Below are 24,089 nucleotides of genomic sequence, written 5' to 3'. Positions count from 1 at the left end.
GCTATAATAGCTTTATTTATTATCATAATGAGTGTTGATTATGTACATGATGTACCTGCGTCATTGATCAGGAGGGCCTTGTATCCCCCACCTGTGATTATAACACCTGTACTACATGTATTAATTAATTGTTTCATGCATAAGGGCCCAACAAATATTATTTTGAGTTTCTCAGACAATATATAACACCTGTCCCAATGATTTAGTCTAGTGAGAAAAGAATAGGATATTTATTTATGCAAAAGGGCAAACAAATATTATGTTGAGTTTTCAGGGCACTGCAAAATCTGATCAAATGCTGCCAAATAAAAAAAAATAGAAGACAACTCAGGTTTTTTCTTTGAGGATTGACAGCTTTTAATAGTTTGATTGGTAGACACTGGCCCTGTGTTTTACTTCCAGGCATAGATTTAGTCATAAATTGTGTTTTGTTAACAATAAAGTCAATAAATTAAATTAATGTAAAAAAAAAAAGTTATGAACCAACAGTAATTATGTAACAAATTAATGAAAAGACGCAGAAAGAATATTTAGCTAAAAGATAAAGTTTTTACAATGAAGAAGTTCTAATCATTTATCAATAACAAAAATCTGTGTGTTAACAGGAACCTCACTATGTGCGGTGCATCAAGCCAAACGAGATCAAATCCGCGAGCGCGTTCAACGACGAGCGAGTACGACATCAAGTGAGTTACCTGGGGCTAATGGAGAATGTCCGCGTCCGACGTGCTGGCTTCGCCTTCAGGATCTCATATGTCAGGTTCCTCCAAAGGTAACGAACAATTATAATGACGTTGATGGACTCCCACAGTACAGTTACCATTGATTCCGTATTACACAGGAGAAATAAATATCTGCATGAAATCTGTACTAATATTCTTAAATTTTCAGTTTCTAAATTGGTGCTTTATATATTGTATGATAATTGTCTGTCTTCTGTTTACAGGTACAAGTGCACCACCCCCCACACCTGGCCGACCTTTGCGGGGACAGACATTGACGGCTGTAAGAGGATCCTCCAGGTCCTGGGTCATGAGGGGGATGTCAAGTACGGGAAATCCAAGGTCTTTATCCGCTCCCCACAAACCCTCTTCTCCATCGAGGAAACTAGGTCACAGAAGATCCCCACCATTGTCCTGTTTCTGCAGAAGGTACAAATAACATTTTATCTGTACAGTTGGTCATGACTTTATTTTCTTGGTTATTAAACACTTGACGTACATGTTCATTACAATTTCATTTGGCCTCTTTCTTCAGAAGGTGCAAGCAACATTTGAAGCATTCTAAATATACAGAGGGCTAATGGTTCCAATTATTGGAAACTTGACTGTGCAAAAGTCATTTTGATTTTCGTATTTTCTTCAGATGATTTTAAACATTCGATCAATAGGATATGGCTTCAATTTTTAGTTTATAATGACTTGTAAGCAAGTCATTTTTGAAATTAAAAATGACAAAGAATGCAGTTCTCCATACAAGTTACTTAAATCAACTTTTATTTGCAAGCAAAAAAATGTTAAGAAATTCACAAGAAAGAGCATTGTCGATGTGAATATTTCTCATTGCAAACCAGCCGTTGTCGTATTGTTGTTATAACAATAGGGGTCTAGATATAGCGTAGTAAGTAAGTAATAAGTAGTCTTCATGAACCAGTTTGTCTCGCCTAAAACGCGAGATAATGTCGCCGTGAATGAAAGTTGGTTTACATTAGTTAATTGAACAGAAGAAAATCATAAGGATAGAAAGAAAATTAGAGATTGTGATGATTTAATCAAACAAAAATCCTGCAGGTTTCTATGGTTCTCCTACTGGTCATGAGATGATTCAAGTATAGATAACTAATGGTCAATAAATTATTAGCAGCATACTCCAGACACTTAAAATTACATTTTTTTAAAACCAAATACAATTTCGTTGGCATTTAATTTTGTCATAATGTAATCCCTGCATTAACATTTATCCCTGCATCAGGTGTACTAGTACCATCAGGTGTACTTAGTACCATCAGGTGTACTAGTACCATCAGGTGTACTTAGTACCCATCATAAAGATGTCTGGGGAGAGGTCTGGCAGACTCTTACAAAACATAGACTTAATTGCTGTGTGACTGACTTGTAATGTCAGAGTGATTAACAAAAAAACCCAAACAAAACAAGATTTTGCGTCAGAGTTAATCAACTAACAAACAGTGTTTGCGTCATCAATGAGGATGAGGCAATGTGTGAGGTGCTACAAACATCATATTGTTATTTTTATCATTCATCAGAGTATGACAGTACTGTCACTACTGTAATTGTATTACATTTGGCCGTGCGTTCTATTTAACATTTTTGGCAGAAAGAGGCTTCCTTTTATAGTCCAGTGCAGTGATAAATGCCATGCATATATGGGTATAGTCCACTAATGCATTTTCCATAGGCGGTAATGTTAACGTTATGGTTCATAGCTCCGGCCCTAATTTTCGTTCAGCAACGAGGGACCTCTTGAATGAAAGCTCATCAAATTGTCTCTTTCCTGTTAAAATTTCATGGTTTGAGGTCAGATTCGTTTTCCGGCAAAATGCGTCTGTATTGAAAAACTCTGAAAATGAAAGTAAAAGTAGGGAATTTCTCAGTTTTGGAGAGGGTGTACATCAAACAATTTCATTTCTTTTCTTCAAATGATAATTCAATTTTGACACTTATTTTTAAAATTGCAAATCCTCTTTTCAGACATGTGTCAAGCATTCTGATTTAAAATGTCCCAGTAAATGTATATACACTCTGCAAGTACAGGGACTATTTTGCTTAAAGGCACTACTTTGTTGTCCTACCGATTCTAAAAATAGTTAGAGGGATATACCCATATGTATATTAAGAATAGTTGCGCTTAGAAATTGTGAATATGCTAATGAATTCAAATCCACACTAACTTATTGAGAATTCAATTTCTGCCAAATATTGTGCATGCCAAATATAGTACTTTTACAGAACTTTGATTAAGAAAAATCATTGGAAATAATAAATGATTGCAAATTTTGAAATAGTCAATTAGTCAATAGTCAGTAAAACTCAGTTATAGCGAAGTCCTAGGAACCAATGGATTTACTTCGTTATATCCGTAATTCATTATATCCTTATAACAAATTCGTAATGATAACTATTGCGAATTCATTTTATACATGTTTTCTTTCACGAGACTATATGTTTTGCTAATTAAGGCTTAAGATAAAAATACATTACTTTGATAACTTAAATAATTGATACATATGAACCGATCTTAGACCAGTATTATACATGTAGTACCTTGATTTAACATAATATATAAACATTTATTTATTTTACAACGATTGATTAACAAGTTCTACAACTTATATTAATATCTTTCGTTGGTAAGGACGTTAGCGCAAGGGGGTCATTGATATTGATAAATAACCTGTCTTTAAGATGTGGCGTGGGGGCAATGCCAGAAGAAGGGCCAAAAAGATGAGGGCAATATACCTGATAATGAACCGCTTCAAGAAATACAAGATAAGACAGTACATCAAGAATCTGGTGGACAAATTCAGGTGACTACATTCTCAATCTGTTCAGTTTTCTGTTATAAATAAACACTTTAAGCTGGATGTAAGTCTTGTGTTTAGTAAATTCAAATGGTGCGTAAATGACATTTGTAGAAATGAAATTTGAAAGAAAATAGTCTGTTCCATGTTTAGTTTTGTGAAACTACTATAAGCTGGATGTAAATCGTATGTTTAACTAACTCAAACACTGAGTCAATAACATTTGTAGGAATGTAAAGAAAATGAGGGATTATGGGAAGAGTGTGGAATGGCCACGCCCACCATCCAGGCTACAGGGGCTTTTCCAACTTTTACAGAAAGTTCATGGAAGGTATGTACATGTATTGGGTCAATCCTCAAGACCATTTCCTGTCTGGTCAAGAATCTGGTCCTGAGGTTTCCTGTTGGGTCACAATCTGTGAGTCAACATCACTAACAATTTAATAAAAAAAAATACAATCAAACCTTGTTTTCTCCGAGTCTGTATTGAATTCTCAATGAGAAAACTTGTAGATGATTAATTGAGGTGAAAATACATAGCAAAAAAAAAGTGTTGTGACTCTCAACTATACATATGGAATATAGAATTTTTATATTTAAGATAAAGTTAAAATCTGCTGGTATAATGAAATGCAATTTTACTATTAGATGGAGAGCAAACATGATTCTGAAGGACATCCCAAAGCCGGAATGGCCCATGCTGAGATTAAAGGTCTTGGCGGCAGCAGCCATCGGGGGTCGAAGGTCAGACTGGGGCTCTCGCAGGAAGTGGGAAGGAAATTACCTTGCAATGGTAAGGCCACATAGGTTCAGAACCCTGATTTCTAAAAATTCCTGTGTCCAATTTATTTGAAGCATGAACAGATTCAGTTTTGGTGCTGCCTTTTTTGTGTTCAATAGTTTTCTTGGATTAGAAAACATGCCTATTATATAAGATTAATGTGCATATATTTTATCTCAATTTATTGAACTGGTCTCCTTGGGTGGTTTAATCTCTGATAAACAAGTTGAAAAATATTATTATGCCCCCCCCCCCCTTTGAAATTTGGTATGCAGATTTATCATATGTATATTGGGTCAAGTTTGATTTTGGGTACAACGAGCAATTTTTGACAGAGTTATGCCCCTTGGACTTTGAAAAATTCCAATCATTTGCAGTTTCTGTTCATTTTCTTTGCAGAGGTTGCACCTACTGATTCAGAAATTAAATTTGGTATACAGATTTATCACATGATTATCTAGATTAAGTTTGATTTTGGATACAATAGAGCAATTTTTTATAAGAGCTATTCCCCTTGGACTTTGAACAATTTCAATTATTATAAAGTTTCCGTTCATTTTCCTTGCAGAGGTTGCTTCTACTGAAATGAAATTTTGTATACAGATTTATCATATGAATACAAAGATCAAGTTATTTGCAGTTTCTGTTCATTTTTTTGCAGAGATCTCCAAGGGAGGGGGGCATAGGTGTTTCACAAACATCTGCTGTTTTTTCATTTTAAAATACATATTAAACTACTGATAGTAGAAATATATGTTATTACTATTGAGCACAATTCAATCCATGAATATTAATTAACAGGAGTAGGTGTTAATTCAAAACATTATGCTTTTCAAATATTTGTGAATAACTGCGCATTTTGTGTTTGTTAAAGTGACCACTAATAGCTGAATCACCTTGCAATATTAGAAAAACAAATGAAACTGTCTACGTCATAGTTTGACAACTGCATGCAGAGAATCATGACCAGTTCATGAAGTGCTTGCAGAGTCCGATGAAAGTTAATGCTTTTTTTTCTCCAGAAAACGTTGAAACAAATTAGGAATCATTACTCAGTTAATGGGAGAAGAGACTTTTCCCTTAGATTTTGACAACCATTTTGTTAATGAATTTTATGCATAAAATAGCATACTAGTGTTAAGTCTACATGTAAGTAAAAACTGATAGAAATCCTCAGAATCTATGCATTGCATAATTCTTAAGTATTGTTATATATCAAAACCTATATATTATTGGTGAACTATATCTCTAAATAGTTTTTTCATTCATTATCATTAGACAAGTATATAGCTACACTTAAATTTCATTTATGAGTTTACAGTAAAAGGCTGTGAGCAAGTGAGTTAACTTGATTAATGACACATTCAATGAACATTTCTTGCGGTAGGGGGTAATCCGCTTCGTGGGTCTCATGTTATTAATCATTACATCCTATGAGCCACAAGTTGTGCTGTGGTCGGGACCAGACACTTGTCTTTCCTTGACCTATTTTGTCCCTGTAAGGATTGACAAACTGATGACATTCAACTTTCTAGATCCATATCATTTTTATATTCTCAGTTGTCTATCGGTAAATGTTAAAAAAGTTAACTTGGTTTTTTTCCTCTACATTGAACTTTTACCTTTATTTAATTTTTATTTCTCTTGATTGAACTTTCAGCTGAATTTCTTTTTTATCCATTAATGTTATTGTAGTCTGTATTTTGCTATAATGGAGTCGAGGACTCAAGTATCTGTTATTTACTAAAGTAAATACTAATGCTATATGAATTAGATATATATATGAAATATATTTTGATAATTTATATCTCTACGGTAACTCATCCAGCTTACTGTCAGTTAAATGACCTTATATATCTAACAACTATGTAGGGGTGACTAATTCATCATCTGCAGTAGGATGGTTTAAAATCTTTGTAGATGAAGTAATTGTTTATTTTTCACTTATCTATTCAATTTATATGATTCATAATCATTTATTACACCTGTGAAACCCTGTATCATGTTCCAGGGAGACAACGTTATAGAATACACATATTCCCTCCATCAATTCGTTTGAATAAGTCTATAATTTTTCTCATACACACCCTTTTTCAGTATAAACAGAATGAGCTGGTATGCAAATTGACTGTATTTGTAATAATTTTTAAAGAGATTTAATGTTTTAAATCTTTAGATATTTGATCATTAATATTAGTCATGATGATAACGAATGTTGATTTGAATTTATATTTACTAGTTATGAATGTTACAAAGTTAAAGCATTTGGATTTTAAGATTTCAGGGGCATTATTGGGGTGATATCATAGTAATTATATTCATGAGAGTTATAATGTGAGTCTTGATGTATGATTTTGTTCCCCTGCAGGCCGGCACAGAGGTATGGTACATGATAATAATAGGCACGAGTGGGTATGGCTAGAGGCTTGGTGCTGTCTTAATAATCACACAATCACATTATAGCTGTCAATGAAATGTGACAGGATACAGATGTTTTTTTGTTTTAGATTCAGTTATATCATGTATCATGGTGGAGTCATATCATGATACTGTTAGATGATATCAAGTCCCAAGAGACTTGCTGCTGTCTTAATAATCACACAACCACATCCACTGTCCAGTGTATCATAGCTGTCAATTGATATGATACAGATGTTTTTTGTTTTAGATTCAGTTAAATCATGTATCATGGTAAAGACAATTATCATGATACTGTTAAATGATATCAAGTCATATCATGATACAGTTATATCATGGTAGTCATTTCATGATACCGTTAGATGATATCAAGTTTTATCATGATAAAGTCATTTCATGATACCGTCAGATGATATCAAGTCTTAATATGATACAGTTATATCATATTAGATGGTAAAGTCATATCATCATGATAGTTATTATATCATGATACAGCTAATTTTATGATGCATCAGTTAGATATGATACATTTAGATAATGTATATTAAAATAGTTATATAGTGATACATGATAAATTTATATAATGTTTCATTTTTAAGTTGTAATGTGCATTTGATACAATTATATCATGATGAAACATTTTCTTTACATTGTATCATTATTACCTCAACTCCTGGGTCAAATAAATGTTTGTTGTATCAAAGAAGTATCAACACAAATACATATACCCAAGTTTACATCAAAATCTAGATAAGAACTAGCTACTGGTTCAGACTACTGGTCTGTTTATGAAGATATTATATAGTGGATGATAGTAAGCGTAGTTGGCTAGGACACAGTATTCGCAGCAATGCACGTAGGCTCATTATGTCAATAGAAATATCAACACACCCACAAAATGCTTTTGTTATTTACTTGTAGATTTTAGAAACTTACTTAATCAAAGATTAATATAATTTTTTAAAAAGAGATTTTTTTTCATTTCATGATAGATATGATATGAGTACAATATTACTCTGAAACTTCCAAAATAAATTGCAAATACACAAACATTCTAGCCATCTTCTTTAAATTATACATCCGAGTATTCATAGCATATGACAATTTTACAAGAGAACGCCAAAAAGCAGGCACCTGCTCCATGACATATCAATTCATTATCGAATAAAATTATAGATGTGTTCCTTCCGGTGTCACATTATTAGCTGCTGTAATCACACAGGTGTAAAAAATATCATGTAGGTGTTAATATCTGGCATCCTGCATGTCTCAATTCATGTATCAATAAACTGATGACTCTTTTATTATGAAGATGTGCAGAAAAGTAATTATGAGGTGGGATGGCCATTTAATTGTCAGGTGTGAAAGGCAGGAAGTCCTTAAAGTTATTAACTCTTGTCTACCTGAGTATTATGGCGTACCTTAGAATCTGATATTTGTAATACAGGCGACACTCAATCTCTCGAGGTTCTTGATTTCTTGTCAAGTGAAATCACGGTTCAATTTTTTCCTCTATGTAACTAAGAAAATTCAATACTCTTGTTCTCTCGAACTCCGATCTCTCTATTTTCTTGATTTCTAGAAAAAACCTGGGTGCTGTTTTTTTTTTTTAACACCTTTGATCCCTCAAACTCTTAATCTTTCGAACTTTAATCACAGTCCCATGAAGTTCAAGATATCGAGATTCACCTTAAGTTTATTATAAAACAAATGATATGACAAACATTGTGTATAAAAATGGCTAAGATTTAAAACAATCTAGAAGTCATGTTTATGTCAAAATTGAAATTTTGATAAAGTAGGAACTATTTTCAGCTCTGTGTAAATCAATTTACACATCTCGAGACCTGGCCCTGGGACCATAAAACTTAGACAAGCTCACTTTTGATCTCAGTCTCACTTTTACAAAAGGAATATATGGCAGAAAAATGAGACCAAGATCAAAAGTGAGCTTGTCTAAGTTTAATGGTCCCGGGGCCTGATCTATGCAGCCCTATGTAAATAATGTATATATTGAGGACCAGTATCAGGCATTTCTTGAATGGGTTAGAACTTCATTTCTCTTAAGATTTGAATAGCCTGAAGCCATAACAATAACCATCTTAATGGAATTAATTTATTGAATCACCTTAGACTGTAGTAGTAGATGTTAGAAGTAGAGATATAGTGACCAGTTTTAGGGCTACAGTAGACAGAACTTGTCACATCTAATAGTCTGCCCTTATTCTTCTAAATTCAATCCTATGTACAGTAAAACATGCTTATAACGAAGTGCCAGGGAAGGACAATTTTGCTTCATTATAAGCGTAATTCGTTATATCCATCAAGTCTACAATAAATGAAGTCTCGGGGAATGAAAATCGCTTCGCTGTAAGCATCAATTCATTATAAGTGTGTTCGCTATAACCATGTTTTACTGTAGTGACCACTAGACACAAGTAACAACAAACTCTATTACAATATTAACACAAATCATTAATTAGTAATTAATTACTGTAAACAGGGTTAAAAAAAAATTGCCCAATGTTATTTTTGGTCTTTTTCACTTGCAAACTGTTTCAACCCCATCTAGAATTTTCCCAGACACAGTTGTGTTAAAGGTTCTCCAACCCTCAAAGTGTTTTTTCATCAGAAAAATATTATTTATTCTTCGAATTTTATAAATGAAATAAAAAAGAATTTATTCAAGGAATAAAGAATCATTCTTTGAGTATTATGAGGTGATAATTTCGGTCAGGCATGGTCTAATCCGAAGGGCTTTATGATAGATATGTTTTATGAAATTATTGGGTTTTAGGGTTCAAAATTGATTCATTATGTTATCACAGACAAAGACAGTTGAAAATGAAAAATTGATGGTTAATCCATTCATTTTACAAATTTATCGCAAATTTGCCCACAATGGATATGATGGGATAAATATACAATTTGAGATTAAATTTTAGAAAAACATTAAGGGTTATACTGGTACAAGCATCAGTGGCTCGAAACTTCATGTAAAGTAGATTCCATAGAACCACTAAGTCAAGCAATTTGTTGAAAACTAATCCTAATATTAACACTAGAAGACTAATTAAATTTTTCTATAGAAAAGGAAGATTTATGGTAGGAATAAATAAAATCTGGATAATTTAGAGTTTTCGTACATGGCTGCAGGTCGGAGATGGTTTTAAGAGAGATAATTTGTACACTGAGTGAATTCCTATGTATCAAATTATCTCTCTTTAACAATCTCCAATTGCTTCAAAAATTGGTCCACTGACAACGAGAGTTAAAGGAGCAAAAATAAAATGGAGGTGAATATTACCCTGTATACACTAGTTCACTATTGGGATCACTACACAAATTCTGATTCTTTTTTGTTTTCACTTATATCAAGAATGATTTTCTTGTCTACAGAAAATTTAATATATTTATATATGGTAGTATACTACAAAAATGTGGTACTGTATACAGGGAAATATTCACCTCCATTTTATTTTTGTCCCCTTTTGTCCTCTTTGTTAGCGGGTGAATTTAAAACCGGGCAAATTCAATGTCCCTTATTATCATTCTTTAAACACAACTGTGTCTGGATGTATTCAAGACTGGCTGTAGGTGTTGAAGGGCAAAAATAGCCCTGTTTACAATAATTATGAGGCACTCTATTCTTATTGCAGCTTCTTGATTATACTGATTTACTGAAATATTTGATTAAGTTTATGGCTTTTGGGTTCGATTATGTACATTGATGTATAAATTTAAGACTTATAAGAAATTGCATGTTCTATATAAGGTGAAATTCTAGCCACATGTACTAGATCCAGTGTAGTCATAAGGTACTAGCACATGTAGAAGTATAACTTTATATCACAATATCAATACTGTCACCAGTTCTATCCTAGATGCAGGCTAAGTGACAGAAACTCTTTCAGCATATATATACTCTTTGTTGTATAATAAAAGATATTTTTTTTAATATATATTTATTAAGATAGCACGGTACTTAAAATAAAAGAAATAAGAAACATTGATTGTAATTTAGAAAATTAAGTTTAATCAAGCCTTACTATCCAAGTTGTTTTGAGTGCTTTATTATCATTTATATAGTTAAACATTTATTTATTTTAATTGGTAATTATCTTAAATTTCATTACATGTTATACTATTTCCTTTGTGTATAAATATTGTGTTGTGCAGAAATCCTATATATTGTTATATTTTCTGTCCCAGGGGGTTTCCCTGTAAAGATTTGTTTCTCTGTGCAATTTCACTGTAAATATCTTGTAACTGTCTGATCAGTCCTTTCTAACGGTTTGGACACTCCAAGTTTGGTTTAGATAATCTTACACTGAACGTTCACACTCAATTGTGACCTCTGTCCAATCAGTGATTAACCTTTTGACCCCTGAAGAATAAGAAATGATGATTTACAGAAACAACTTTTCCAGAATTTTCATTTGTTAATTGTGTTCTTGCAATTGGGTAATACATCATTTATCTTGATTTAACTCTGTTCAAATTTGAATATAATAATAGTACATGTATTATTTATTTATTTGATTATTCATATTGTGCTTAATCAATGTTTATTCAATTTTCATGGATTTCATTGTTGAATCAATTCACAAATTCAAACTTTCAATGAAGCACAATATCTAACAAAATTTCACATCAATGGGATCATATTTGATCATGAATTAACTAAAAGTATCACAAGGTAATTGTACACAAAGTACACAATGTACACAAAGGTAGCTGTAATTTTCACGTTATCCATGAGAATTGATGCCCACATTTGATCTTTGTGTTAAAGATTAATTCTTAGTTTGATGTTAAATTCTGTGTTAAACGTGTTTACAAGTTTTCTTAATTCGTTGTTGGTTAACTTACAGTCCAAGGATAACAGCAACACGGCTGATTTTGTGACGAAGATGAACTCCCTGAAATCGCACGATCAATTCTCCAAGGTCTTGTTCTCTTGCCATGTCAAAAAGGTAAGTACTAGTATTGCTCTTCATCCATTTGACCTTTCATTGGCATTGCCATGCATATATTGCAGGACTAATATAATTCTGTTGTCATTTATGGTTCTGGCTCAAGTGTTCTGTGAAATTTTAAAATATCTACAGGAGCTTCTCCAAAAAATATGTCATTGGGAACCAGTTTAGTTGAATTAAAGTTAGTCTATAGAAATGCTTAAATAATTCATGGAGACAGGAATAGAGTGTTTTTAATAGCATTAACTGCATAAGTCGTAAATGATACTGTGGAAGAGATTGAGTTAGTGTAATAGGATATTGAGGTAGCCAAAGTGTTTGATGTCAAATTAATTTTATTTGTGTTGTAATCGTGGTAACCTAGTTAGTGTTTAATGTTGACTTGTTTTATGTGTTGTAATCAGGGTAACCTAAGTGTTTAATGTTGACTTGTTTTATGTGTAGTAATCAGGGTAACCTAAGTGTTTGATGTTGACTTGTTTTGTGTGTAGTAATCAGGGTAACCTAAGTGTTTGATGTTGACTTGTTTTATGTGTAGTAATCAGGGTAACCTAAGTGTTTGATGTTGACTTGTTTTGTGTGTAGTAATCAGGGTAACCTAAGTGTTTAATGTTGACATGATTTGTGTGTAGTAATCATGGTAACCTAAGTGTTTGATGTTGACTTGTTTTGTGTGTAGTAATCAGGGTAACCTAAGTGTTTAATGTTGACTTGTTTTGTGTGTAGTAATCATGGTAACGTAAGTGTTTGATGTTGACTTGTTTTGTGTGTAGTAATCAGGGTAACCTAAGTGTTTACTGTTGACTTGTTTTGTGTGTAGTAATCAGGGTAACCTAAGTGTTTGATGTTGAATTATTTCTTATGACAGTTCAACAAGAACAATAAGCCTGCTGATCGCGCCATTGTTATCACAGACAAGTTGATCTACAAACTGGATCCCAAGAAAAAGTACAAAGCAATGAAAAAAGGGATCCCTATATCAATGGTAAGTAATATCAAAGTTATCAGCATATGTATGGTAAGGAATTAGTTAAAGGAAACTCAGTATATCAATAAAAACAGACAAAAAAGGGATAAGTATAGCAATGGTAAGGATAATACAAAGGGATCTGTTTAACCATTGTAAGGGACAGAATTAAGGGATCAGTATAACAATGACAAAGGATCATACTAAGGGATCATGATATCAATGGTAATTAAATAATAACAAAGGGATCAACATATGGATGTATATATGGTGAGGAATTATGTAAAGGGGTCACAAAGGGATCATCCTTTATATGGTAAGGGATAATACATTGGGATCGTATATCTATGTTAAAGGATAGTATAAAGGGAGTGTATCTATGGTAAGGGATTCTATAAAAAGGGTCATCTTATTATCAGTGGTAAAGGAAAGGATTAAGGGATCAGCATATCAATGGTAAGGAATAGTATAAGGGGATTGGTGTATCAATAATAGGGAATAGTATTAGAGCAGTTCATTTATGTAAGGGATACTTTAAAGGGATCAGTTTATCTATGTAAGGGATACTTTAAAGGGATACCAGTACACAGGGATACACATATATGTACAGTAAAGGATTATATATTAAAAGGATCTGTATATCAATTAAAAGGGATAACAATGAGATCAGAATATTGATGACAAGGAATTTTAAGATGGGGTCAGTGTATTTATCGTAAGGGAAAATATGTTAAAGGGATCAGTATAAAATAGTTATACATAGGGATCTTTAGACCAATGGTAAGGGTAACATGATATAACTGCAGGGTTAAAATGATTAGTACATGTATGTCAATGGTAAGGGAATACATAAATGGGTCAGTATAAGATTGTTTAGATATTAGATCAATAGTAAGGCCTGACAAAGGAGCCAACATATTTTTTGTAATACAGAGGGATTATATATGATTGGTAATACAAAGGGATTATCATATACATGTAAAGGAATCAGTAAGGGTCACAATGTTATTGGTGAGGATTATCAGAAAGATCTTTTATTTCACTTTTAATGCAATTCTTTACTAAATAATAGTTTATACAATCATGTAGTTAATGGTTTAGAGTCATCACCTTAACTTTTGGGAATAGTAATGGTGGTAAACAATGCAAGAAAATGAAAAACATCCTTTATGAAAAAAACACATCAAATTGTCTGTCTAACACATGCAGAGTTTATTTAGCTCTCAGCACCAATCATTGATGGAGGAAAACCTTAGGTATTGGAAAAACAACTTTAATTGATGTACACAGCATTATCCCCTGCATAGAAAAATGGCTACTGACTTATAAATCTATCATTTCAAAGATTTAATTAAAAATCTATATATTTCTCAAGAGGAAATTTTTTTTCATTTTTTTTACAAAGATAAATTCATAATGTACCAAAATTTATACATGTATAATGATATTTTTTCCTATACATTTTTCTCCTTTGCTCACTTGTTATTGTTATGTGTTGCCAGGTAACTGGAGTGTCCTTGACCCCGGGCAGTGATCAGCTGGTCATCATCCACCTCTCCGATGAGAACGACCTAGTTCTCTGTCTACAGAACCTAACCAGGGAGGAGAGGGTGGGTGAGGTGTTGGGCACCCTGTGTAGTCACTGTCAGAGGTAGGCAGCATTGTGTGTGTTTCTTGTAGGGGGGGGGGGGTGTTGGGCACCCTGTGTAGTAACTGTTAGAGGAGCAGCATTGTGGGGGTTGGGGGGGGTGTAGTCATTGTCAGAGGTAGGCAAGGGTGTGTGTGGGGGGGGGGGGGGAGATTTGGGCAAATTTTGTTGTCACTGTCAAAATTAGGCAACAATTAGTTAGGCTTAAGGGAGAGTGGTTACAAAGGTATTATATTATTTTATTTCTACAAACATTTTTTATTCAATTTGATAGAATCATTGGCCACAGATGTACATATCCTTGAAACTGTAATTTTCAGAAATTCCATGAAAATTGATGTCCATGAATATTGATAAAATTACAGTAGCTTTTTTCTTTTAATACATTATTAATGCACAAGACTTTACAAAGTTGTTTTTGTTTCTTTAGGATGGGCAGAGAAATAAAGGTAACCATCAATAAACCAGTGCATTGCATGCTGGGAAGCAAGAGGCGTACAGTTATAGTGCGACCGACTGCAGTGAATGGAGGAGCCACATTTAAGAAGGAGGGAAATGACATTGCTCTGATGTGGCCAGAGTCCTAATGATAAACACCTCATTACACTTGGGGTCAAACATCCTGGGGTGAATCATCCTGGGGGTGAAACATCCAGGAGGTTGCCATTCTCAAGGTTCTTGGGTTATGGATAGTCACCATATATTCCACTCACTTCCCTTCATCCTATCAGAGGGCTATTATCTTAACATGGATCTATGGGTAGAAATCTGGATAGAACTCTGACCTTTGTTACAGTACAGTTTTAATGCAATACGCTGATGGATAATCATATCAGGTCACAAACAAAAATAACTATTCCTTGACAAGGAAACGATGAAGAAACACATCAGTGGTTCAGAATAGTTGATCTTTATCAAACCAGTGGTATAAGATGAAACCAAGTTTAGAAATCATGTGTAAACGGTCGGGATCCTAGTATATTGGAGACCACTATAATTCATTGATCTATGTAGAAACAAGTCAGTGTCTATTTCAGGCATTACTTGTAAGTTCTAAGTAAACCAAAGAGTGACCCCTACAATAAGGGACAGATGTGCAGCTTCTAATTTACTGTCAAACTTGTCTGAATTTTCTGAGAATGTTCTATTCTTTATTTACATGTTGACATTAATTTACCTTTAAAACAGCTGAAAATATTGGGGTTTTTCTCTTAAAATAGTTACAATAGCTAGAACTACCGGTATCTTGATTGAGGAATTTTTTTGAGCAAGATCAGTGCTTGATACATATGCATGTTACAATCAATACTATGTGTGATGTGAAAGAATATTTTAAGATTAAGATTTTATATTTGTTTATTTAAGATTTCTCCTATTGGTATTATTTATAGCTGTTCTATGTTATGTGTATGTAATTCATTTGTACAATCAAATATTCTATGTTAATTTGAAATCACATTTTTTGCAGAAATCCTAAATAAGATTACGTGTTAAGTGCACAATCTAATGTAAGCCACTGATTCAGTGTTACTGTACACATTCTGTTGACATATATCTACATTTGTCTTATTTATATATACATTGATTCCATATGAAGACACCCTCTGGGCTGTGATGATGTTAATACAGTCAGGAGAAGGCTGGTTTACTCTCTGTAACACCTTGAAGTCAAACACCTATTTATCTCTTGATTCCACATGGGAACACACCTTGAATATGAACACACTTTGAACTTTTAGCTTTTGTTGAAAGAGTAGGATTGTATGATAGGTAATTTTTGCACCTTGATTGGGAAATGATTCTATCGAAGAATTTCAGGATCTTATAATCTGCCATTTCATTAGATATATTGTTGGAGTCTTATATTGATCAGTGCTGGGTTATCTTCCCTTGCAATGAGAGGGTGGCTAACTGTACTGTTATTATATATGTTTATATAGATATATTTATAATTATACATTTAGCAAACTAATCATCTATTTTTTGCATTTTTATCACAATGTACAAAAAGACATGTAGTTATGATGCATTTTTTCATCTCGTCTTTGATGCATATTTTGATCTGTTTTTCCTGCTTTGCTATTGTTTTCCACCATATTGTTGACTGCTTTGATCTGTGAATGCTGCATATCCATTCCATTTATTCCATGTCAATCTGATAACAGTTTCTGCTGAGTTGCATACAGAGAGTTTTTTTTCTCTTCAGGGAAGTTGGGAGTGGAATTAATGTATTTACGTCTGAAATTGCTTCTATATTTTTTGGCATTGTTGCTCGATCGATTCAAAGGAAAATATTCCTGAGGGAATTATCAACTAATGGCAAATGCCTATCCTTCTCTCAATGTGACTGCAGGAACTGTCAGATATGCTGTTGGATTTTTTTGTGCTTTATTTGTTATTTGTTGATGGATTTTATAAAGGTTATTTTCTATTGTACAGTTATATGTCTATACAGAGTAGAACTGCGGCATATTTTTGATGCATTTTGTTAAATTGCTGCCTTGTTGAACAAGTTCTGGGGGGCATGTCTCCCATGGTTCCCCTTGCCTCCCATAATTCCCTGCGTGCTGTGATGAATGGAGTTTTGCCGCCCGCATTTCCTCTGATATCCTGCTGTGAAATGTCTGATGTTGTTAAAAGATCTGTAGCCCAAAGGTGCTATGTAAAAAACACTCTTTTTTAAATAGCATAAATAACGGGAATTCTAACAGATTTAAAAGTGAAAAGATGATTATTCTTTTCTAAAGGCTTATTCATCTGTTTGAGCTTAATCAGATTTATGGCAATGCTATTTTTTTATAGATTTTATTTTAATAGAATTAAAAGTTTACAAATTATTTTGTTAATAGGATTTAACTTTATATTATTCAACCCAACAAGCAATTTTTGCTTTAATAATTATATTCATTTTCATTTTATTTCAATCCAAATCCATCTGACTGGTTCCTCATTTTTGAAATAGAGTATCATGAAAAATGCATTTAAGGAGAGATTCAGACAGATATAGGTTCACCAAAACCACCATGACCTCAACCAGTATTCAACCATCTGTTGTTTTTTACCAGTATTTGTGTGTTAAGGAATCTGGAATGTCAATAAATAAACCATCAGATTTACCAAGAAATTTTAAATGATATTTATGGCATAAACTTTTTATCGGTAAAGATAAAATCCAAACTAAAAAATATTTAGATTATTTTTTCTGTATCTTCATACAGAGATCTAGATCTTCATCATAAGGAGGTTGATACAGTCTATAAATGGCCTTACAATCATCCCTATTAATCAATCAGAGCAAGTCATGGCTGGGTTCTTTGGCCGTCTAGCCTGTCTAGTAGAGGCACATTATCCATAGAGTTATTTTTTTTTTTTACACTTTGTTTAATATATTGGCAAATATCAGTGCTATACTTTTTGGTCTCCTTCATACTTGGGATTTTGCAGAACTTGTATATCTGCTTGTGTGTATTGGAAGTTAAGGGCTTCAATACTGTATCTGCTGTGAATGTATACATGTATTAACCACATGCTTGCCTTGAAGTAGATTTATCCTTAGGGTTTATTACAATAGAAAAAAGGAAAAAGACATTAACGAATAGGAATTTTAGACATGATTAGAAATGAGTATTAAGGGGGAAAAAGGAATTTGGTTTATTTGTATGTCTCTATATAGAAGAAGAAAGCTTAAACTGCACACATGTATATAGGAAAGTACGTGAAGACACTTTTTATAACAGCTATTCTGAGAGTCCTTTGTTTTGAAAGAAAGGCGATAATAATTACTTTTGTTTATATTTTTGGACAAACATTTATGATATTGTAAACAATAAAATTTTACTTTTTTAGATTTTAAAGAAATCGATTTTCTTGTAACTTGTACCAATTGTATATACATGTTCTATGTATTAAAATCTGTAGCTTAATTCACATATCAAATGCAGTGCCTAATTTTTCTATATACCGTATGTCAATTCTGGTACTAGCACTTGTACCCACTGTTTCATATAATATATTAAGTACATTTATTATTGTGGACAAAGTATGCGATATACATACCTTTTTAATGTATCCGCTACGTTGAATCTTTCTAATAAAAGGAGAAGGATCTAAATGAAACGTTTTCTTTTTCTTTAAAACGAGGAACCTCCTTGGTATATATTTTGTAACCTATTTTGTGACAGTAACCATGGTAACAGATAAATGAACTGTATTATGTTTCCCTGGTGAATTCGAGCTGGTGGAGTATGTTATGTAATATATATTGTGGAAATGAATTTCCGGCGTATTATACATACACATGTGCGGATCGGGGGTAGGGGGGTTCGGATCGACCTTCCCCCTTTTGAAATAATCAAACTTATCAAATTCACATAATAAAGTTAACATGAATTAGGATCAAATCCCTCTGGTAAGCAAAATTATCACTCGAACCTCCTCTCAGCCCCCCCCCCCCCCCCCCCCCCCGTTTGGATTTTTTTTTCTAGAACCTCGCTTGTCATTCTGTCATCCCTATTACAATGTGCAAGTAGAAAACTTGGTGACTTTATACTGTAAATCGCCGTAAATATGTATAAGCGGCGGACTAAATCTTTGATTCGGCGGATTATATTCTGTACTCCAGGCTCACGATTTCATTACTAATATGATTTATTGGTGGAATATGTGAATATGATTAAAATCGGACGACTGTATTCATTTCATCAATTTGAACACAATTTATCAACTATCTATGAACTATAATTTGTTTTGCGTATACCGATAATTATTCCTTTTCTTAATATAAACAGAGTTTTACATAAATCATGCTATTGAACATTATTTGAGAGTTTGTGTGGTCCGTTTCATATTTAGGCAACCAATATTATACATGTATTTGCAAATCCGGTTTCCTGCCGTCCAAAAATTGGACTGCACTTTTTACTATGAGCGGATAGTTTTGTAAATAATCGAAACAATCAATTCTTGTGAAAATATTGATAAAGTCGCCGTTTTTTTTTAATGTTTTGATGGAATTCAAGGCATATATATTTTCCCATGTGTTACACGTGAAGATACTTATGAAATGAGCACCTTTAAAATAATTGATGAAAAGTCATTTGTCCATGTTTCTTGTATTACAGTACAGGTGTGATAATTATAATCACAGGCTTTGAAATTATTATCTTTAAAATCATTGTCTTTTAAAATTATTGTTTTCTGGTTATAAGTCTTCTAAACTTTCACTCCTTAGTTGCAGTTTATTCGTTACAATTCAAACGTGCCCCCGATTAAATATTTGTGAAGTTTTTTAATTGGGTTTTTTTAGTCGATTGATTTAAATTTCTTGATTAATACGTATATGTAATTTCTGATAGTATATTTATGAAGTATTTTGATTATTCTTGATATCGATTGATTTAAATTTCTTGATTAATACATATATGTAATTACTGATAGTATATTTATGAAGTACTTTGATTATTCTTAATTGATATCGATTGATTTAAATTTCTTGACAAATATGTAATTATTGTCAATATCTTAAATATTTGTGAAGTATTTTGATGATTGTTAACGTTGGGATCGATTGATTTAAATTCCTTGAGTTGTAAACACGTTATGTACTCTGTACACTGCTATAAACTGTATACTACTGAGTCAGTGTCTGAATCGATCTGTCTCCGGCGCTGCAGCCCTCATCGTGACCAATTCCATTAGATCATCGATTATTGGTACTACGTCGACAAAACGACAAGCCTCACTGCGCATGACTCAATTACGGAGACTGTTCCTTCTCTGCAAGACTATTGATGTTTCCATGGCAATGATGTCACGGAGCGCATTATAATAATGAGATTCAGCAAGTATGGGTGGCAATCGATATTCTGTGAACTCGGAGACAAGGAATCCCTGGAACAAGCCCTGTGTATAGGTCCTTGTGTAGATATTTATTTTCTGATGGATTCAGTCTTAGGATGTATGCAGGGCTGTGAGAGGAAGTGATTTGGGTGGGTGAAGGGCCACCTTGACCAAATTTCTTTGATCAGCCTTAAGTTTATATTTATCAGTGGATATCATCAATATGGGCACTGTAATGTCGTTCACGCCGAAACCCAGAAAACCTCTCTATGAGGACTTTCATTTACAGAACTTCGGATACGAAATTCTGAACAATGCTAAGAATGCACAGTCTTCTCAATCGCGGGAAAAGATGTACAAGAAGCACACGGTGTTTCTGAGTGGACTTAGCTGGAAAAAATTCTCGGTGAACGGGAGTAAGAAAAAAGACAAGAACTTCCTTCTACGATCCAACGCTTCCATTGTGCCGGGTAAACTTGACAATAACTCGAACATTGATCACCTGAACAGAAACATCCCAAAGTCACTGTCGCTCTACGACATCAAACCGGGCACCGACGAGAATGTCCCACCGAGGAAAACGTCCGAGAAATCCGAGAAGATCACCACCAGTCCCGCCAAACGCACCATCATCCAAGCCTCCACCTCGGAACTCCTCAAGTGTTTAGGGGAGTACCTGTGCAAGAAATGTAGAAAGATAAAGACTTTCGAGGGTTGTGACCTCATCATGTGGCTGCGGACGGTGGACCGATCCTTGCTCCTACAAGGCTGGCAGGATGTAGGATTCATCAATCCTGCCAATGTCGTGTTCGTCTTCATGTTGGTTCGGGACAGCAGCCACGCTGACCTGGTAACAGAGCAGGACCTTCAGGCCATGGTGCTCACGTGCCTGTACCTGTCCTACAGCTACATGGGTAACGAGATCAGCTACCCACTGAAACCCTTCCTAGTGGAGACAGACAAAGACAGGTTTTGGGACCGATGTCTTTCCATTGTGAACAAACAGAGCAGCAACATGCTGCGGATAAACAGTGATCCGGGCTTTTTCACGGAGATCTTTGCTGAACTGAAGTCTTACTCACCGTGTATATAACTTCAAAGTCAGGCAACGTTTCTCTTTCATGTATTTATAAATATAGTCCCTGCGATGAGAGATCGACTCGAACAAGATTTTGACCTATAGATGCGAGATACAGTGTGCTTAGAATGTATTCTTGTATTGTGTCTGTTAGATAGCGAGCTTGTGGCAAAAGAGAATTGGCGTTTAGGATGTGGCGATTAGATGAAACTGGCTCTTGGGTTCTCAGCGTTAGAATCCAGTTGTACAGTATGACAGTACAATATATATGTACAGTTTATATGTACATTTTACACCTGTACAGTATGTCTGTGTTTACAATAGACGACTTATTTGTGGATTCTGTTAATCAAAGCTTAAAACGCTGCTTTGACAATCCCTGATTTCCCACCAGACAACATGTTAACAGCTTTACCTGTTCAGTGTGAATTGGGTCAAATGACAGGTGCAATAATCGATATACATTTGGTGTTCATTGTTTTTGCAGAGTGCAATTTATTCAAAGCCGTTTCTTTGAACAATATTTAAGTTAAAAAACTTTTGCCTTTTAACTAAATTTTGTAACTATCAACATTTTGTTTAACCATAAGAAAATTCAAGGAGAGAAAAAAATAAGTATAATGTATGCATCGCTTTTTTTGAACAGCATAGCCAAATTTGGTTCAAAGAAATGGCTATTATACGTTCGAGGTTATTTATGTGCATGTTTTTCAACGCCCCCTTACGGATTTTCTCTAGAATGTGCATCCCCTAGTGTAGATTTCGCTAGAAGTTCGGAGCAGAATTCCATCAAACTGAGTGGCACAGACGACCAAAATCGATATTGTTGATCAGGTCTCAGAAAATCCGGAAAAAACGAGTCCGTCTGCTTCCCTTGCGATCGATATTCTGCCATCATTAACAACGTACCCGCTCTATTCGGTCCATACCGCCAACTTAATTAAGGAAGGCTAATCCATCAATGTCCGGCGGGGAAATAGGATGTAAAAAAGATTGAAATTTCTTGAATAGGTTTTCTCTCTCTCTCTCTGTTCGGACTATACACCCAGTTTAAAAATCGACTTTGTTTATTACAGCAAATTGACTTTTTATTATTCCGTCATGATTTCTACTTTTTCATAATCAGAACTTTGAGAAAGCTGTAGCTATACTGGTAATTCACTCTCTGTCCTTGGTAGTACATGTAATTGGACACATGTACACCTGACAAAACGTATCAGTCTTAGTACTCTTGTTGTTTTGTTGGACCGGACATTGTCATATTTACTATAAAAGAGAAATATCTGCATGGGGGGTATTTATTAATTTTCGAAACAAAGAACACGCATAATTTTTAGCCTCGGGTAATGTTAAGAAGATAAACGCACTGCATGAAGCACTTCTATAATTATAATAAATCCCACGCGGATACTTTAATTTGTGATGCAGGAATCACATTTTTTTCGCGTCATTAAAATACCCAACCAGTAAAGTAATACGAACACTTAGATCTATTTGCTTGGCACATCAATGATATTATGCCAGTTTGAAAATCTTCATTGATCTTGTGTCGACATTTTTAAGGATGACGTATGGAAGTTTTACAAAATGATATTATCTGTTGCAATGATTTGATCGTTATACGGTTTTGTTTTGTTTATTATATTTATTTACCTGATTAAATCTAATTTAATATATTTGTAGATAAATAAAGAGTTTTACTCATTGTTTTGTTTTAAAATTGATTTAAATTTTCGTGATCGTTGTTATGTATTGATATTTTGCAATAAATTATGGAAAAATAATTGAACGGCTTTGAATTGCTTTAATTCATGTGTTCAAGTGTGTATCGGGTTATGAATAAAATAACATTATTGATTTAGGAACAATGTCTATCGGTCAATAATGATCGATACAATATATAATTTTCGCTTACGCATGGAACATTTTATCTAATCATAATCTTGATTAATCCACTGTAATTTGTTTCTGCCATTTAAATTAATTTCAACTGAATTATTTAGAAAACGGGTGATGCTCGATCGTTTTAAAATAGAGCACGCATATTTATACGCACCAGATTCCACTTTTGATCGAAACCTTGAATGGACCTGGATTTCTTGTCTGTTATTTATATGTAAACTTTCATCTCGTATAGCAATATGACTTAATTTACACATTTCTTCTGCATTGGTAAAAAAATTGAGGTCAAAGACTGTGCCTGCCATATAAGAAATATCTACATTAGTTTATTTATGTACACATATGTTTCATCATTTAGATAATTACATGAAGAGGTAGAGAAAATGTTATGCATGACGTCATGTCAATACATGTTACACTGTTTACGAGGTTATGCCGATCGATGTGAAAACAATAGAATGTGAGAATTATCATTCAGCAATTATTCTTCCCGAATGAAATTTAGTTGCTAACAGACGACACGATATGATTATTCCGAATGTAATCTAAACCTTTGTGATATATAGATTGTAAAGCAGATTTTCTGTTTCATTTAACAAAAGAAATAATTAATTACCTTAGGGGGGCTTGGTGGTCAACCAATTAACCATCAGATCTACCTTAAAATTCCAAATATCGATCACTTGTTTAGTAATAAATCATTATTTAGTAAAGTAAAATATAGTTGATCTGAACTTTTAAAGAATATGGGTGGAAGAGGAGTGTAAAATGCCTCTATAAGGACGGCTTAGATACTGAACAATGATATTATACATGTAATATCAACAAAACTGATCATTTTTTTTTTGATATTTTAAATTATTTATATTTAACATAACATTGATTTGTAACACTTGTATATAATACAAGTATGTTAATTGATTTAAACTGAGGTCTA

The 24,089-nt window shown here is 33.6% G+C and overlaps 2 protein-coding genes across 5 annotated transcripts in view; both read left to right on the top strand.

Annotated features, from left to right (window-relative positions):
* LOC105345742 (unconventional myosin-Id) overlaps positions 1-17,485 on the top strand; it is a 36,518-nt gene extending 19,033 nt beyond the window's left edge. For all 4 annotated transcript variants that reach the window (XM_034454231.2, XM_034454235.2, XM_066072725.1 and 1 more), the window contains 9 exons: positions 606-772; positions 947-1,151; positions 3,426-3,547; positions 3,771-3,872; positions 4,190-4,334; positions 11,615-11,716; positions 12,588-12,704; positions 14,189-14,337; positions 14,765-17,485. In XM_034454231.2, coding sequence (XP_034310122.2) covers positions 606-772; positions 947-1,151; positions 3,426-3,547; positions 3,771-3,872; positions 4,190-4,334; positions 11,615-11,716; positions 12,588-12,704; positions 14,189-14,337; positions 14,765-14,921 — 1,266 coding nt within the window. In that variant the 3' untranslated portion in view covers positions 14,922-17,485. The remainder of the gene's footprint in view (positions 1-605; positions 773-946; positions 1,152-3,425; positions 3,548-3,770; positions 3,873-4,189; positions 4,335-11,614; positions 11,717-12,587; positions 12,705-14,188; positions 14,338-14,764) is intronic.
* Positions 17,486-20,163: 2,678 nt separating this feature from the next.
* On the top strand, positions 20,164-23,034 carry LOC105345740 (cyclin-dependent kinase 5 activator 1). The gene has a single exon (XM_011454018.4). It carries the CDS (start codon positions 20,396-20,398, stop codon positions 21,263-21,265), a length of 870 nt encoding a protein of 289 aa, XP_011452320.2. The 5' UTR covers positions 20,164-20,395; the 3' UTR covers positions 21,266-23,034.
* Positions 23,035-24,089: the final 1,055 nt, after the last annotated feature.

The sequence above is a fragment of the Magallana gigas genome, chromosome 10, assembly GCF_963853765.1.
Source record: "Magallana gigas chromosome 10, xbMagGiga1.1, whole genome shotgun sequence".
Taxonomy (NCBI): domain Eukaryota; kingdom Metazoa; phylum Mollusca; class Bivalvia; order Ostreida; family Ostreidae; genus Magallana; species Magallana gigas.
Note: the sequence above shows the minus strand (reverse complement) of the source record. Positions and strands in the feature narration are given on the sequence as shown.